The sequence below is a fragment of the Chiroxiphia lanceolata genome, chromosome 19 (genome assembly GCF_009829145.1).
Source record: "Chiroxiphia lanceolata isolate bChiLan1 chromosome 19, bChiLan1.pri, whole genome shotgun sequence".
In the NCBI taxonomy this organism is placed as follows: Eukaryota; Metazoa; Chordata; class Aves; order Passeriformes; family Pipridae; genus Chiroxiphia; species Chiroxiphia lanceolata.
The window spans coordinates 6298215-6316368 of record NC_045655.1 but is presented as its reverse complement, the minus strand read 5'-3'; the positions used below and the strand labels follow the sequence as shown (position 1 = coordinate 6316368).

Here is an 18154-nt window from a genome sequence, read left to right as displayed (position 1 = left end):
GGTGGTGATGCAGGTGTCGGGCTGCTGGGCTCTGATAAAGCTGCTGATAGCACTTATCTGCCATGGGTCAGGTCCTCCAGCGCCATAAAGTGGGATAAAGCCCTTGGAGCAGCGCCAGGCTGTGCTGCTGCCTGTCTTTGCCAGCAATCTATGTTGTCTCATTAGGCTGTATTACACTTGATGATATCATGATAGATAGGAGAACTGTCTTCCTCCTGAGTGCGATTAAACCTGCAGGGCCAAGTGTGTCTCTGGTGCCATGCCAGTGCCTGCAGAGGGACTGGACAGCTTGGCTCTGTGAGGCGCTTCTCGCCCAGCAGCAGCTCCTCCCCGCTCTCCTTTGGGACTCAGAAAAGGAAACAAATGTTGCTGGAGCTGAGAAGGGTCAGAGGATGCTCTCTGAGCCCCAGAACCTCTCCTGCAGCAGGGACCTGCCAGAAATTTCCATCCAGGGATAAGCAGGTCTGGAGCCTCAGACCTGATGGGCCTTTGAGGGGGTTACTCTCCTCTTCACCGGGGGTTAAGTTCATCCCAGCTTCTGGGAGAGATTTGTCTGAGTACCAGCACAGCCTGGGTGCCCCGGTCAGAGCCACATGGTACATGCAGCAGATCTGGGTCTCTGGGGTCCGTGTGACCCATGAAAAGGACTGTGCTGACATCCATGAGAGTTTTAGCAGGTCTTGGTGTGTTTAAGAGAACAGAGTTGCCCTGGCTTTGTTGAAGCCACTGTGAGGTTTGCTGCTCTCATCTTCCTGGCCCTACTTGTTGTGGAGTGTGTGCATTATGTTGAACTACTGTGTTGGCTGCACCACTTGTCAGTTATCTGATCCAGACACTAGAGCTCGTGATATCATTTATTTTTATGCTATTGATTATTTTTCAGTGCATGAGGCCAATGAGTGGTCTGGTTACACGATGGTCTGTGTCAGGTTGGGCTGGTCATCTCAGCTTCAGATGAGTCTAAAACACCCCATCCCTCTGGGTTGTTTTTCACTTTTTCTGGCTGTTGTTTGCCAAGTCTGATCATCTGACCCAGCAGAACTGTCTCTGCAGTCAGAGGAAATAATGGGCAGATATAATTAGCAATGTCAGGCCCAGGCAGTCAAACAGCAATCGGACAGGTGCAGATGGCTCTTGGAAGCATGGTCTGTTCCTCTGGCTTAGGGCCATCTGCTGATCTGGAAGGAGGGAACAGGAGACTGAATTTCTCTTAAATAAACTTCTCGGTAAAGATTAGTTTATTTCCAGTGCAATCAACAACATCAGATTGCTCTAAAGGGAGTTGTAAAGAAGAGATCTCAATGAGATATCAGCTGTCACCTCCAGGTTTAGGCACAGATTCTTCCTGTTTCTAAATACTATTTGTTTTTCACTCCAAGCAGGGTCCTAACCAGGCTCTGTAAATGCAGTGGGATTCCGAAGGGGACCTGCCGAGGTCAACAGGCTCAACACCAGTTTGGCAAAGAAGCTGCAATCACCTGGCTAGCATGATCTGCTGCCCCTCCTTGGGGTGACACCCTAGTGACCAGGCAGCTCTGTGCTTCACCCCCTGCCCGCGGACACCCAACATCTGTGTGGGCTGGCAGCTGGAGGGGTGTCAGCCGGCACAGCCCTGGTCAGGGCATAGGGCTCCCTAACGTGAGTGCCAACGAGCCGGGGCTGGAGCAGCGCAGCGGACCTGGCCCCGCTCTCTCAGCTCGGCAGCTGATTGGAGCCGATGCAGGGCTGACCGTGCCCCGTGGGCGCTTCCTGCAGCGGAGGGAGGAAAGGCGGCGATTCCCGGTGGCGAGGACGGAGCCCCGGGCTCTGTAGAGCAGGGGGGGCTCCATCACGGCGGTCGGAGATGGGGAGGGGGAGAGGGACCAGCGGGCTCTGCCGGCGTGGGGGGAGCTCCCTCCGCCTCCCCGCCCCCGGGCGGGACCGGCCTCCCCCCGCGCCCCCCCCGCCGCCTCCTCCGGGCGGGGGAACCCTGCGAGCGGCGGCGAGGAGCGCCGGGCACCGCTGCGCTGTCCTGCGGGGACCCAGCGGGGCCGGGCTGTGCCGAACCGGGCCGGGACTGCGGGGCCGAGCCGGGCCGTCGGTCCCGAGCGGGGCGGGCGCTGCCCGCGGTGCTGAGCGGGGCCGGGCGCTGTCCGCGGTGCTGCAGGGGCGGCCCTGCCCGGTGCCCCCCGATCCCCCCCGGCCATGGGGTCCTACGCCGCCGGCCCGGGGGGGGACGGATACAACGAGGCGCTGCTGCACAAGGTACGGCTGGGGATGGGGATGGGGATGGGGGGGACCGGGGATGGGGCTGCAGAGTGCACGGGGGTGGGGGCATACAGGGCAGGGAGACTAATTGCACTTGCGGACAAATTGCATCCCTCTCCCCTTCTCTCTCCTCGTCCCCCGATGAGGTCCGTCCGACACCCCCCATCCCGGCGCGGCCGTGGGGGGATGCGGCTGCAGCTCTCTCCCCTTCCCGGGGCTGGACAGACCGCAGGGGTTGGCCCCGGTTCCAGCCACCTCCCGGGTGACGGTGGGAAGGGGGATGGCAGGATTCGGCGTGTTGGGGAAGGCAGGAGCGCTGGAACGGGGCCAGCCCCGCGGCACAGCCCGCAGCCGCCCTTCAGCCGCTCCCGCTGTCCTGTGCGCGCTCAGGGCGGGTCGGGGGGAACGGAACCCCGGGGCTCTGTTTGCCAGAGGCAGCCTAGGGAGTCGAGACTTCCCTGCTACGAAATAGTTGTGTTCCAAGAGACATCCATTCCTGCCCTCCTTCCTTTGAAATCCTCTTCTGCGGGGTTTCTGGGACTGTGTTTTGTAACTCCACTTGCACGGAGGGTGGTCAGGGCTGCTGCTGTCCCTGCAAGACCTGGGGAACTCAGGCTCTGCTGCGGGGACAGCAGGCTTTTGCTCCCTGCAGTCAGACGCTGCCCTGCAACTCCTGGAGTCATGGAAGAGACACTGATCTCTGTCAGATCCACCCATCCGTTCTGCTTGCTGTCCTCACGGTGCTTTACTGCAGTCCCCAGTGACTGTGCAGGGACAGGCACCCCTCGGGGAGCAGGGGAAAAACAGGGATGGGGCAAGGCAGGGGAAAGGGCTGGGGCTGTGTGGATCACTCTTTACAAATGCCAGTCTGTTCTGTATCCTGCTGTACTCAGGGCAATGTGCCCAGCCCTTGATTAGCAGAAAAATATCAATTACTATCAGCTCTCATTTCTGTTGTACACAGAGTACGTAGGACATGCCTCCAGGGATGACTGGAGAAACTTGGATTCTTTGCAGAGCTTTAACTCTCTCTTCTCCAGCAACGAGCTGCTGTTAAGGAATGACATTGGTGGAAATGAGTCTCTGGGCAGAAGAGCTGCCCAGGCAAATAACCATCCCAGTCCCTTGTTCCCTGCTGTTTCCCTTGGTATTTTTCCTGGCTAGGTTGCTAATCTTGCAAAAACAAGCCTGCACTCACTCCAGGGGTGTGAGGCAGCAAATACCTCACTAGATCTTGTGTCTGCACAAGGAATCACATTTCAGATGTGCCGAGAAACCCCAGAGAGCTTTGCACTGTGGAGACAAAGGTTAAGTGATTTCTGGCTGGTGGCTAGACCCAGGTCTGGGGAGGAAATGGGCCAGGAGCAAACCAAAGCAGGAACAGGAGAGGTTTGTTCTGGGCTGTTCCAGAAGAGTTTCACCTGACACAAAATGCTGAGTTCTGCTTGCAGGTGGTTTGACCCATTGCCAAATCATTCTTCCTCTTGTGGAATTCCTGGACCTATTTACCTGGAACAAGCCCCAGTGGCAGAGGATGTGTTCCTTGGCTGTTGTTGATCCAAGGTGTTAGCAGGGGGTTTGCAAACAGGGATCTCCTGTGTGATCTGAGCCAGCTTTTGTTTGATACACAGCTCTAGAGCTCATGTCTGCAGGGCTGAAATACAGCCTCTGCCAGGGCAAGGGCCCAGCTGAGCTGGCAGAGGGCCCTGGGCTCTGTCTCAAGTCAGTGTAAGGGTCTTGGCCATGGTGAAATAGTGCCTGGGTAGGTGGGGACAGCCCTGGAGTATTCCTGTGGCACAGAACGGCTTCAAGCAGCACCCAGCAGCAACCAAGTTACCCTGGAGCATTGCTTGGAGAAGGGGAGAGACAGCACAATTTTGTTATATAGAGGAGGTAAAAATAAGTCACAGAAATGCACCTCTGAGAGTCCCTGAGAGTGAGGGGCTGAAAGCAGCCACAGCTTTGCTGTCAGAGCTCTCCCAGGGCTATGTCCCAGCTGAGCTCTGCAGGCAGCTGTGCTGGGGTGCACGTACACCTTTGCCACAATTTGTTGTGATAAATCCTGGTCACCTGAGCACAAACCTTTGTGTTTGGGCCTTCAGCCACTCTCTGAGAGCAACAGCAGAGCCTGTAGAGGGCAGTTCCACCCTCCCAGCATCCCCCTGACTGGGGCTTTATCCTATCAGGCCTCCGCTAGCTACATTTAGCTCAAGTCCAGGAACCACATGCTAAAGCTCAGAAATGAACTGGGAAGACAACCTCAACCCACACGCTCTGTCCCAGATCTCCTCCTGCCTGGCAGGCACTGGAAATGCAGCAGTCACCTCCCTATGCTGCCATGACAGCCCTGTAAACCCATCTTCCCTCAGCAGGTTAGGTCAAAATACCCCCTTTGCTAGCTGGCTGCCAGCACAGGTAGGGGAAGTTTGAATAGGTTTGCCCTCACCACTCCATTGCTTTGCCTTGTCCCTACAGACTATGCTGAGCCAGCAATGATTTTGACTGGATGTGATTCATCTAGGTCTGATTTAGCCACAAAACTACTAATTTAAGGTGTGGGGAGAGGTATTTTCTCTTTCCCTAAGGCAGAGCAGGTGGACAGGTCTTTTTCGGAAGGTTTCCCTCTGTGCCTTGCCCAGCCCTGGCAAAACCCTGCTCCATCCCCACATCCCCATGCAGAGAGGAATGACAGAACCAAAAGGAATCTTGCAACATTTTGCCAAAGTTTTCTAGACAGAGAAAAAAACTGGGAAAACCTTGGGGGCTGAGGGGGTGCTGAGGAGGCCAGGCTGTGGCTGAGGATGAGGGCAAGAGGTAAGACAGGTACAGAACTTTGTCACTGGGAGACTTTTTGCTGTCATGACTCAGGTATATCCAGCCTGAGGTTTCAAGAGCTGGCCACATCCTCTCCACAGTGGGGTTTCTATTCTTATGTTATATTTATTTGGTAGCCAGGAGGGTCACAGTGATTTCCACCGTGCAGTCCCTCCACGGAGCCCATGAGGTTTTCCTAAAGTGGTTAGGAATATCTCTTGGCTAATCCAGGCCAACTTTTACTGTTATGATTAAGTCATGAAGCAATTCATGAGTTGTCTCTATTATAAATCCCATTTAAATTATTAATAGGGGAATCTGCCTTTTATACATGTTCTCTGTAAACCTTGGGCTCTGGAGGTTTTCTGGTGCTCATTCCAGCCAGCTCTCCTCCCTCCATAATTAATGCTTTTCTCTGCATTAACTGCTCCCAAAGACAGCGCTGCAGGGTGCATCAGTCTTGTTGCACCTCCCAGGACCAGTATTTTGCCTGGAAATAGTGTGTAGCACAAAAAAAAATGCAGGACTGGAGTGCAGGAGCCGCATGGTAATGAATTCTTGGGGTGTTTTCCTGTGAGGCTGCTCCCAGGCATATTGTGATCTCTGCACAGGGAAAGGTTCTGGGCCCCAGGGCAAAGCCAAAGGGGACCTGGGCAGGGAAATTTTCCTCAGGGAAAGGGATGACCCAGCTCCTCTGGCCCACGTGCCAGGGCTTCACCCAGACATTTCTGCCTCTGAACATCCCCCCAGCTCCTGTGCAGGCTCCCAGCTCACGAGGCTGCTCTGAATGTACAAGTGACCTGCAAACAGCCTAGTTAGGGAGGAGGGAGAAATCTCCGGCTGCGGATCTGGACGCAGGTCGCTGCCTCTCAGCACTCAGGTCTGTGCAGCAGCGTGCGTCTGGCAGAGGTGCAAGGCTTCCTCCTGCCAGCAGCTCCACCCGTCAGGTCAGGCTTTTCCCAGGAGATGTTTGGTGTTTGGGATGTTTTTTTCTGTGGTAAAGCGCTGATTCACCACAGTGAGCGTTCACTGAAGCGTGTCGTGGTGAACAGGCTCCAGGCAGGTTGTGGGGCAGCGCTTTATGCAAGGCAGGATGATGGTCTCCTGCCAGACCATGCTCCTGCGTTGCTTGTGGTTCTCCTCAAGCTCCTTGGATTTTGGCTTCAGGTCACTTCTTTGGGGTCTGTGGGATGGCAGGAAGCACGGTGCTGGGTGCTGTGGTATGTGCCTGGTGTCTGGAACCTGCATGGCCTCCCAGGGCATGGAATCAGGCCTTGGTCTGCCGGGGCTGTTTGTGCACCTGGTTAAACACATTCCTTCACGCTCATCCTGCACTTCACAAGGGGGACACACAGTGTCTGAAGTGGTGCCAGAGTAGGTTACACACCGAGGCGCCTCAGGGCAGGGGAGGTGATGCAGGAATGGGATCAGCCATGCGTGTAGACTCCTCTGGATATTGGGAAGATGCTGAAGCACCTTCCAGGGTGGGGACAAAGGGCTGAGGTGTCCCAGGATGGAGAAGGGCTGCTGGAGCTGCATTGGACTAAACAGAAATCAAGAGGGGAAACAACATATACAGCCAAGTGCAGCAGAGGTGGATGCAGAGAGTGGGGAGGTTCCACCCCAGCACCTCGTTGGCTCAGCCCTGCAGCCTCAGGGGTGACAGCAGCCCCGTGACAGAGGGGACACTCAGTGTTTTCCAGAACTGCATCTGCAGGAACACCCATGTCCTGAAAGACAGAGCCAAATCCACTTCTGAGCAAGAAGCCTGTTAGCAGAGTGTTTATTTTAACTTATGTCCCTGCAAAAGGGTTGAAAGTGCCTTGGTTTCCTGAAAGGATGGGAGTGTTTGCTCCAGTAGCTCTGGACAAAACCCAGACACCGACAGAGGAGAGGGAGGGTGTTGTGTTTGCACTGCAGGTCTCGCTTAGGTCAAGGATTTGGAGGGACAGGAGCAGAAGGGAAGATTGGCTCCTCAGGGGTGCAATGTGGGTACCAGGACTATGGGCTGGCAGCTCTCAGGAGGTGACAGCACCACCTCAGCTCTGACACCCGCACAGCTCCCTCACCCCTCCTGCTCAGGGACAAGCAACCCTTGCTCCCCGTGGGAGAGCCCTGGGACTTCCCATGGAGGGCTGGAGAGGCAGAGGGGTGCCATGAGTTTAAACCCAGCAGCCTTCTGGGGGGAGTGCTGTGGGTTCACAGCAGTAAAGTAGCACAAAGGCTGCCCAGTGACCCAGCAAGGCTGCGTGGTTGTGACTACAGCTCTGTGCAGCAGCTGCAGGAGATGCTCTCTTTACTAAACAGTTTTGGACCTAATCCAGTGACCCCAGAGTCCTCCCAAAGAGGTTTTCCAACAGGCCCTCCCCAAATATCTGGCCCCCGGCTGCTCACTGTGCCTGCAGGCTCCAGCATCACCTGCACCCCTGCTGACACATCTTTACATGGTCCTTGCAGACAATCCTGGTTGGAGACAGCGGTGTGGGGAAGACGTCTCTGCTGGTCCAGTTTGACCAGGGCAAGTTCATTCCTGGTTCCTTCTCCGCCACTGTGGGCATCGGGTTTACGGTAAGAGCCCAATCCCTGGTCCCTGGGTTGTCCACCAATCATGAGGAGCAGCTTTACTTGGGAATCAGAATCTATGAATCTGTGATTCTGATCAGTTTTAAGCACAAAGAATTGGATAATTTTCTTTGGTGCTGCTGGATCAGAGGCCCAGTTTGGCCGTGTGTTTGTTGGCGTGCTTTGGACTGCTTAGAGGGATGGATGGACAAAGCTCCACATCCCAAAAGACTCGGTGGGGCCATGTCTGAGTGCAGCCTCTTGCATCACACATGGAAGGCTGCTTTTGGAGTAGCCCTGCTCTGCCAGGAAGATGCCAGCCTGTGCCCTGCCTGTGTCCAGCCCAGGGCCCTCACAAAAAGTCAGGCAGATGGTGACAGTGCCTGGGAAAAGCACTCGGCTGCCATCCAGAGCTATTTGCAGAGCTGCCGCAGGGTCTCCAGTGGCTCTGATGTGTGTGTCCCCTCTCCTGAGGGAGGTCAGGACAGGGACAGTGCTGAGACCTCACCCCAGAGAAATTGTCATCCCTTCAGCATCGTGGCAAGGGCTGGGGCTCAGCAAGGGGCTGTTACCCATGGGGATGCTATTACCCACAGGGATTTTCTCTCTTGTCCAGGCCAAGGAAGCAGGAAAACATGTGGTACCGGTGTGGGGAGTCTGGGGCCAAGCAGCCCAGGGGCTGTCAGCCAAGGGCATCCCTGTGGGCAGGCAGAGGAAGCTCAGCCACACTACTGATCTCTGCCGGCTCCTGGCTGCCTTGCTCCTCCTGCAGCAAATGCCAGCGTGTGGAAGTGATGCTCGGCCAGGCGTCTTTCCTGCCCAGGCAACTCCACGAGCTCCAGCATGGTTTGCCATATCCTTCCAGCCCCTTCCCCAGTGAGCTGCAGGAAAGCTCAGCCACTTCCAGGAGCTCCAAGTGCCTCCAGCCTCCAGCTCTGGGCACTTTCCTGGCCAAAGAGCATATATAAACTATAAATCCCCCAGCTGGGTCTGAGCACAGTTACAGGACTGGAAATACAGGTTCTATTTCCTGAGGGGCAGAGGAAGGCTTGGCTGGAGCAGGGGCCGGTGTCCCAGGAAGGTGCAGAGGCGGGTGCCATCACAGAGGGCATCTCTGCCATCAGCCCTCCCACAGCCACCCGTGGCCTTCACCCGCAGAGCAGCGAGGGGCACAGCTCTGCACTGGAGCCCTGCACCCCTGGATCCCAGTGGCATGAGCAGGGATGGGGTTTGCCCTCAGATTAGCCCTGGCATGGGAGAGATGGCAGGGTATTACAGGGAAAATAGATGAGAGGGAGCTCAAGGCTCCTATCCTTGGAGTGGTGCCTGTAAGGCTGAAGACCTTGGGCAGCTGCAGTGTGTGGGCACGGATGGGGTTTTACAGAGTTAGTTTTTGGATAATACAACATCCCTATCTCTCTCCGGGGGCTTCTCCTTCATTCCCGTGCTTGGGCTTTTCCCAAACGAAGTGTGCTATGAGCCGAGCCCCAGAGGCTGGTGTAGGATGCGGGGGGCTGTGAGCAGCCGGGGGAGCGGGAGGTCTGGCAGCCGTCCCGGCCGAAATGCAGGAACCGGCTCGGAACAGAGCGCGGCTTCCGGGTAACGGCGGCTGCTCCCGCTTCCCCCCGGCTTTGCTGCACCCTGGTGCTCACCCAGCTCGGCACCGCTGGGGCTGCAGCGGATGGGACAAACCCCCCACCCTGGGGTGGGAGTGGGAGCTGCCATCCCCGCTGTCCCGGTGTGGCAGGGTGGGATTTGGCAGCACCATGGTCTCCATCCCTACACCCCGTGTGGGACAGGGGGCTGTTCAGTTGTGGGGTGAGCTGTTCCTCCTCTCCCCATCCATCTGCCGGGAGGGATGTGCCAGTGCTCTGCCCGCCGGCCGGTGCAGCCCAGCCTCTGGCAAACCTAAGCACCCCGGGGGTCCCCGGTGTGGGGGTGCAGCGGGGCAGGTTACCACCCTTCAGCTTCTTCTTCCTCATCCCGTGGCCGGGCTGGGCACGGAGGCCGCCGGGGCACAGCCTCGGGGGTGGCATTGGCCTGGGAGGAGGGGGAGGAGGAAGAGGAGGAGGAAGGCGGGTGGGGCCGCGGCTCCCGCTGGTCCCGCGGCGTCGGGACTCGGCGGCTCCGCTCGGACGCACCATGAGCGGCCCCGACGGGGCGGCGGAGACCGGGACACCCCCGGCGGGGAGCGGGGAAGCCCCGAAAGGCAGTGGGGACCCTCCGGCGTCGCCCCGGGACTACGAGCTGGCCGGCAAGGTGGGAGGCAGCGCGGGATGAGAAGGGATGGAACCACCAATCCCTGCCAGGGCTGGAGGTTAGGGTTTGTCCACTGACCCGAGGGAGACCGAGAGGGGTCCGAGGGCGTGCCGGGGGCCGCCCGCTTCCTCCGCTGCTGCTATCGCGCCCAGGAAGCGGCCGCGAGACGGGGAAGGGGAAGAAGGCAGCAGCCCCAGCTGAATCCCCCCAGCCCTGGGAGTGCCCAGATCTTGCAGGTGTGGGGATGGGGGTCCTCCCTCCCTGGGAGGTGGAGATAGGGGGGCCCTGCCGGGGGCGGGGGGAGGTCTGTGCCCCAGGGGTGTCCCTGCCCGGCAGCGGCAATGGGAGGGACCAGCTGCAGGGCTTTGGGAGGACTCCCCGGGGGGGGTCAGGGCCGAACTCTGCCTTCTGAAAGCCTGTCCTGACCTGCTTCAGGCAAAGGGCTCCTGCCAGCCCGACAGTGGTGCCCCCCATGGCGAGGGCAGGGGAAGCAGGACCCCATCCAGCCAATCACAGCACTCCAAGGGCTCCGAGGAGGCAGCAGTGTGTGTGCCCCAGAGCCAGTCCAGGACCTACTCCCTCTCCCACCCCGCAGCCCCCCGCCTTGCAAATGCCTCTGCCCCCCTGCCAAGCCTTGGGGTGGGAACCCTCCTCCCTGAGTGCTCCCCTCTTCCCCATCCCGGATCGGGCGAGGGCTGCCCCAGGAAGCACATTCTTTTTCCCGGCAGCTCAGGGGAGGCACAGGAGCAATGAACCTTTTACCTGAAAGATTTAATATGCAGCCCCAGGCCGAGCTCAGCACTGCTGGTGTCAGCCCAAACACCTCCTGCTGCCTTGCTTAGCCGGCTCTCAAAGCGGTTCTGCATGCTGCCACTTTCCCTAAACCATTTTCATTCCTTTGCCTTTATCCTCTCTGCTCTGACTCATCTCAGTGGAGGGCAATTTTTATGTTTGAGGGAGTGAGGTGGAGGCAGAAAGGGGTGTTCCCAGCTGCCCTCCGGGGTCAGGGAAGGACTTGACCAGCAAAGTGAGTTGGCAGGAGGCAAAGTATTTCCAGCCCCCAGCTCTGGCATTTGCTGTGCCATCCCCGTGGAAGGTGGCTCACTGTGTTTGCCTGTCACAGAGGCAATGGGGCTGAAGGGGTTTGCTTTGCAGGCTCCAGCATCCCGGCAGGGTGGGAGTGTGGGAATGGACCTTTTTGCTGGAGTCCTGCTCACTGCCATTTTTCATCAGGGGACAGATGCAGGCAGAGTTAGGTTAATGATTGCTGGGCAGGAACAGGCTGCTGCAGGTGAGCAGGAAGAGCACAGCATCGGGAAAGGCTGTGACTATGGAGCCCGTCCTGGCTGCTGCCTGCCTGGGTCCGGTGGTGCTGGAGTGGCCAGGGAGCCCGGGGTTGAGCCTGTTTGCTTAGCAGGAGGGGAAAAAGCACCGTGTTTGCATTGGTGTCTGCAGCAGGCAGGGCCCTGGGCACAGACAGAGTCCCGGACACACGGGATTTGCCCAAGCCATGCATCAGCAGCTCTCGGGCTGGGCACACCCGGGCCAGGGGCAACGCGTGGGCGGAGGTGGCTCCAGGAATCTGGGAGATACTGCCGGTTTTCCAGGAGCCTCCTGAGCTGGGAGATGGCCAGGGGCTGGCTAGGAAACATCTCTTCTTGCTGCAGTACCTGCCTTCCCGCCAGGTCTCATCTTCTGCTCTCCCCCTCTTCCGTGGCTGTGGATGCTTTGCTGCCCTGGGACACCGTTTGGCTGCACCTCTGGGGGTCCCATCCTACCCCCAGCTCCCACGGGGCTCCCTAAACCCGGCAGGACTAGCCCTGGAGAAAGAAACAAAGGGACAGAGGGGTCTGAGGGGGAGCTCAGCACCACTCAGTGATGCTGCCCCTCCTGCTGACACCTCTCCCTGCACACATCTTGCAGGTGATGTTACTTGGAGACTCGGGCGTGGGGAAAACCTGCTTCCTGCTCCAGTTCAAAGACGGGGCCTTTCTCTCCGGGACGTTCATAGCCACCGTGGGCATAGATTTCCGGGTGAGACCACCACAGCTGCCAGCCCCTTGCCTTCCCCGACCCCCACCTCGACCAGGATGGGGTGCTGGGAAGGGGGAACAGCCTCTGCACCCCAAATAAACTCCCAACCAGCAGCAGTCACTTGCTGAAACCCTCCCACCTCTCCCTAGGAGAGCAGCAACAGACAGAAGAGCCCACTGGTGTTGTCACCTCTTGTCTTTAAATCAACAAACAGCCTGGGTTTAGCTCATCCTGGCTGGGTGTGTGGGCTGGGGGTGTAGTGGGCGGCCAACATGCTCCACCAGCTGGGCTGAGGCCAAGGGCTGGCGGGGACAACTCTGGCTGTTGTAACCTTGTGCTTTGAAAGGGCTGAAATGGGCTGCTGAGTAGTTGTTAGGATCATCAAATCCTGTTCAAACCCCCGTGCTGCTCTCTGCTCACCAAATTTCAGCGGCAGGGTCTCTCTGGAGGTGTTCAGGGAGGCAGAGCTGTTTGCAGCACAGGGCAGAGCAGCATTTCAGCAGGCTGGAAGTCACGGGGGTGTCCCCAGGCAGGGCTCTGCCTGCAACATCCGACACGTGTGGAGCGCGGTCGCTGCTTCCTCTGCTCCCACAGCTGCAGCTGCTCTGGTTTCCCGCCTTGTGGTGAAACTGGGGGCTTGGTGAGCAGGGCCCGGGGGACAGAGAGGGCTATGGGTTTGCTTTGGAGGAGTTATGAGGCCTGTCCTTCTGATAAAGTCATGAAAGGTAAAATCTCCTGTGTTCCTCTGCTGGGCTCGGCACTGGTGTCCCTGAGGGTGTTGCCAGTCCTCAGGTACCTGCTCTGCCTCGTGCAAGCATCTCCTCCAGCAGCTCACGGCTCACTGCTGGTAGGAAATCTCCAGAGTCTCCTAGGGCACGTTTTTGTTTTATCCAGCCCATTTGCTCAAGTTTTGTCATCTCCACATGGGCTGAATTTCCACTTCAAACAATTCCAGGCAACCGAATTATTTATAGGGGTCTTCTCTTTTCAGACTCATCCCTCCAAGTACAATTCTTTAAGAGTCTTAAAAATAGCTTTTCAGTAACTTCTGCGTTTCTTTCTTCTGGCCTCTGGAGAGAAGTCCGTGCGCTTCCGAGTTGAGTAGAGCTGTTGCTTAAGCCCTGATAGCTGCCTTTCCTGCTCACATGGAAGTGCCTCTTCCCTTTCCCAGTCCCAGCCCAGTTGCCTGACTGCAAACCATCATGACCCAGGAGATTTCCTCCTGCCACACTGGATAAAGTTGTGTGCTACATGCAACCCCCCAGCTCAGTGTTAGCAACCACATTTAAGGACCAAGCAAGGCTCCCACCGTCAAGGATACCTGAGCAGGACACCCAAATCATCCACTGAGTGTCCCCAGGAAGCTTGTAGCACCCAAAGCCCTTAAATTGCTGTAAATAACCCGAATTTTTAGCACAGAGCTGGCTCCTCCAGCACACGGAGCAGAGGAATCCTGACAGAAAGGTCAGGGCTTTTTGGTGGGCAAACATTATAAAAGCACACCAAGGTGTTATTAATAAATGCACATTTGTGTGTGGTTCATCCAGACCTCCCCGCTTCCCCAGCTCTGCCCAACTTCCCTGGCCAGGCAGACAGGGACTGCTGCAATCCTGGAGCTTCCTGGCAGAAGCCAGAGTGGGTCAGTGTCCCTGGGATTTGCAGGACAGCTGGCATCATTAGCTGGCTTGTTAGGGGACCCAGGAGCCACAGGACAGGGTGCTGGCTGTAGGAGATGAGTGACACACCGCACCCAAAGCAGGCTGGGATCTTGCTGTCCTGTCTCCACTGGTTCTGCTCTCTTCCATCCCAGAGAGAGGGACTGCTGCTCTGGGATGTCTCTGCCAAGCAAGCAGGATCAGGGTTTGTAGCAATGAGGCTGCAACATCCAGCCCCAGGGGCAGCCTGGCTTCATTCCACCGGCCACAGGAGAGCAGCTGAGGGGCTGGGGAGTGCCAGCTCTGCACCAGGGCTGGCTGGCACATGCGCCAAGACATGCTCTGGGCTGATAAATGTGCTCTCCTTCTTTTCTGCAGAACAAAGTGGTGGCCGTGGATGGTGTGAAGGTGAAGTTGCAGGTGAGTTCTGGGCAGGGGGAAGCAATTCCCAGCCACATCGCTGGAAACTTCCCCAGGCTGAGCATCATGGAACGTTGGGGCACAGAGCCACAGAGGTATCCTCAGCTGGGGGGGTTTTCCCCTCCCTGATCTCACCGGGGTGGCTTCTCGGCAGATCTGGGACACGGCAGGACAGGAGCGGTTCCGCAGCGTCACCCACGCCTACTACAGGGATGCCCAAGGTGGGTTTGGGGTCCGGCAGGGGTAGGGGAACTGCCTGGAATGCATCCCTGCAGTGTGACAATGCCTCTGCCTCTTCCCCTCCAGCCCTGCTCCTGCTCTACGATATCACCAGCAAGATGTCCTTTGACAACATCCGCGTGAGTCCCCCCGTGGGTCGGGAGTGTGTTCCTCCACAGGGATTGGGGTATTGGGTGCCCTGCTTGGCTGGATGGGTGTTTGGGGCAGTTGGGAACCTGTTTTACAAATAAGTGCTGGCTGGTTTGGCCAGACTCAGCCAGTCTGGAGCTCGTCCCAGGGCACCTGGCTGGGTCCTACATGGCTGGGTGAGTTTTGTCCAGGGACATGGAGAATGCCTGGAGGGAGAAAACACTGTTTGGGAAGGATGTGAACTACTCGTAGGCTTGGGATGTAGCCAGGAGACGGGGCGTTTTCAGGGCTGTTCGGCTTTGATGCTGGAATAGTTCCCTTGCCAACAAAATAGTCATTATCCCTGTCCTTGTGGGGTGGTGTGAGGGCTGAGGGGAGGGGCAGGATTACCAAGAGGACGTGAGGGCTGAGGAGGGAGGAACAGGGATACCATGGGGGTGTAAGGGCTGAGACAGGAGGAATGGGGGTACCGCTCATCCCGACACAGCCCCACTTCCCTGCAGGCCTGGCTGACAGAGATCCACGAGTACGCACAGAAGGATGTGGTCATCATGCTGCTGGGCAACAAGGTGCATGCAGGGTCCCCTGGCCCCGTGCTTTGCCATGTGGTGCTGTGCCATGCCCTGGCCATCCCAATGGCTGTGCAGGGATGGGCTCAGTGGGCTCTGCCTGCCAGCTGTGTGCACCCTTCCTGCACCCTCTGCTGGGTTCTGCTCCTTTCTGGGCTCAGCCAGGCCCAGAGGTGACCCCAGAGATGACCCCAGAGGTTTGGAGGGGGCCGGGGGGTGGGCAGGGTTCCCGACAACCAGTGGGGGGCAGCACGAGGCTGAGGCTCCAAGTATGGGATGCTCCCAGCATGGGATGCTGCTGGCTATGGGATGCCCACTCTGGCCTGGATGCGCCCCTGAATCCCAGGTTACTCCAAGCCCCAGATGCCCAACCAGGCCCCAGATCCTTTCCAGGGGTCCTAGGTGCTACCGGGTGCCCAGTGCCCAACTGGGTACTGGATTTTCCCCTGGAACTGGATGCCTCTGGATCATGGATGATACTGGGTACTTGATGCCCAGAAGGGTACCAGAGCCTCCCTGGGTCCTGGATGCCTGCAGGTACTGGATGCTGCCCCAGATTCCCCATGTCCCCAAGGTCCTGGATGCCCCCTGATATCCTTGATGCCACCAGGTCCCAGATGTTCCACAGATCCCAGATTCTCTGGGCACTGGATGCTCCTGGATCCCCCATGCCCCTCATTCCTGTCAGCCCCGTGAGCACCCCACACTGCCTGCTTGCCAGATGCTCCAGGGTGCCAGCTGGCCTGGTGTGTGGTGACATTTTCCTTCCCTTGGCAGGCTGATGTGAGCAGCGAGAGGGCTGTGAGGACAGAGGATGGAGCATCGCTGGCCAGGGTGAGCTGTGCCAGGGTCTAACCCAACTTCATCTCCCCCAGTCAGTTGCCTGTCACTCAGGGTCCCCATACAGCTGTGCCATCCCCTCTGATGGGTGCCCAGACCCTCCTGGCTCTCGGGCAGTCACTTAGATAAAAAATCTGGAGCAAGGCAGGGAGGAGATGGCCCCCAAGCCTTAGTCAGGCAACGAGTGATTCAGAGGGGCAGGAGAGCGTTCTGGGGATAGCCACTGATGGGGTCGTGCTGCCCTTGCAGGAATACGGGGTGCCTTTCATGGAGACGAGCGCCAAGACAGGCATGAACGTGGAGCTGGCCTTCCTGGCCATTGCCAAGTGAGTACCTGGGGCCAGGGGACTGAGCAAGGGAGGTGTCCCCTGCAGCCCCACCACCTCCCACACTGATGCTGGAGTGTGTGTGTGGGGGTAACACAGCCCCACCACTGCAGGGAGCTGAAGCAGCGCGCGATGCAACCGCTGGACGAGCCCCGCTTCCAGATCCACGATTATATCGAGTCACAGAAGAAGAAATCCAGCTGCTGTGTCTTCTCCTGAGGGCGGCCAGGAGGAGCCAGCAGCCCTGGGGCACAGGCAGGAGACAGAGAGGGGCCTGATCCTGCCCTCGAGTGCCCGAGGGAACCAGGCTCTAACAAGCCAAGGTGGATGGGACAATACAGCGGAGCAGAGAGTGCACGAGGAGGGCCCTCGCCCCAGTTTCAGGATCCAGGGGCCAGATCCTGCTGCCCCGTGGAGCAACGCCTGGAGCTTGCTGTGTGCCACTGTGGGAATCACTGCGATGTGGTGACTGCCAGCCTGGCCAGTGAGCCACGGCGATGCCTCCATCACCCAGGACGCATCCACACACCTCACTGAGGGACGCCTGGAGCAGCTGGAGGGGCAGTGCGTGTGCCATGGATGAGCCCCCCTGCAGCCCCCAGCCCTCTCCTCCCTTGCAGCCATCCCTGCTCTCGGTTCTGCTCTTGTCCAACTGGAAGGGCCTGATCCAGCCCCTGTGTCCCTGGTGCTGCCAGGCTCTGGCTTCCCTCCAAGGATCCTCAGCTCTGCCCCCCCGGGCTGCCCCACACCCCAACGCTCACATTGGGCTGTGGCTCCTCTCTGCTGCAGTTGCTGCTGTTGGCTTTTATCCTCATGCCACCATGAGGGCAGTGATATCCTCATTGTATCCTGGCTCTGCTCGAGGGAAGGGCTGGGATGGGGAAGGGTCCAGCCAAACCTGCTCCCTGCCCATACAACTGTCATAAGAAATAAAACTCCCCTGGGAGCACCCAAGCGATGTTTGGGGCATTTCTAGTACACACAGCAATTTGGAAACAAGTTTATTTTTCCCCATCTTGTAGTCATGGGAATTAGAAGAATTCTTTTTTTTTTTTTAAGAAAAGCCTTTTTATTTTCAATCCCTCCAGACTAAACCATCTCCAGCCTCATGCAGGAGATGCTCACTGTGGGCTGGAGTGATGCTCCAGCCCTGCTGGCTCCCAGGCCAGGCTGGGTTTCTCTCCCATCGCTGCCCATGGAACACAACTATTCCTTCCTGCTGCTGGCAAACAGCAGCTGGAACCCACTCACTAGAGACCAGATGCCTGAGATCCTCCAGCCAGCAAATGCTGCTCTGTTGGGCATCAGCAGGGCACAGGGGCAAAGCTTGACCTCCGTGTTGCTGCACATCCCTGGTGCTCAGCCCAGCACTGCTGACCCCTCCAGCACACCGCCTGCTCCCCTGAGCACTACCCAGGGCAGTCAGATGGTGAATATTTGGTTCTGCAGCTGAAGCACTCATGTGAAGAGCAGCTGTGGAGGGCATGGCACTGCTGCACGTAGGAGTTGGGGACTGTCCTGCACATCTGTCCCCGTCAGCATCTTCCCTGGCCCTGCGCCCGAGCTGCTCGTCTCTCACCTGCCCCAGTGCCTCCTTTGCCTCTGCACTGCTCCTGGGTCTGTCTTTGCAAGTTTACAGATTAAAGCTGGATATTTTTGAAGCTTTGTGTCTGTCTGGTTGTTTATTGCATGAGAAATCCCTGCCCTGGGTCTGCAACGTGGGAGGCTGCTGCACACAGGCACTGAGAAGCCGTGGGGCCGTGGGAGCAGCCATGGGGAGGGGGAAGCACCCACAGCCCCTTCCTCCCCACTGGGGCTTTCGTTGCACATTTCAGACAGTCCAAAGGTGAGAGGGGAAGAGTAAACATGGCCTGTTAAATTAAAACCAACCTCCTCCCCTGCTGTTCTCATGGTGCGGAGTCCAGCATTCCCCAAATAACTCCATCTTCCCACCAATGGCATTGCTGCTGCCGCTTGGCTGATGTCTGCAAAAAATGCTGGATGGCTTGAACACAAACAGACGTTGGCTCTTTTCTCTTTTCCCCCCTCCAGCCTGAGC

General features: G+C 57.9%; 1 protein-coding gene across 3 annotated transcripts; it reads left to right on the top strand.

Moving 5' to 3' along the window:
• The first annotated feature begins 2136 nt into the window (after nt 1-2136).
• Nucleotides 2137-17756, top strand: RAB37 (RAB37, member RAS oncogene family). 3 transcript variants are annotated; one of them, XM_032707061.1, is made up of 10 exons: nt 2137-2244; nt 7519-7629; nt 11806-11916; nt 13950-13991; nt 14146-14212; nt 14298-14350; nt 14864-14929; nt 15707-15763; nt 16019-16095; nt 16209-17756. In XM_032707061.1, exons 1-10 carry the CDS (start codon nt 2185-2187, stop codon nt 16312-16314), a joined length of 750 nt encoding a protein of 249 aa, XP_032562952.1. In that variant the 5' UTR covers nt 2137-2184; the 3' UTR covers nt 16315-17756. The 3 variants fall into 3 exon arrangements, with proteins under 3 accessions (XP_032562952.1, XP_032562954.1, XP_032562953.1); XM_032707063.1 differs by lacking the exon at nt 11806-11916; XM_032707062.1 differs by lacking the exons at nt 2137-2244; nt 7519-7629 and adding an exon at nt 9697-9882.
• The last annotated feature ends 398 nt before the right edge of the window (nt 17757-18154 follow it).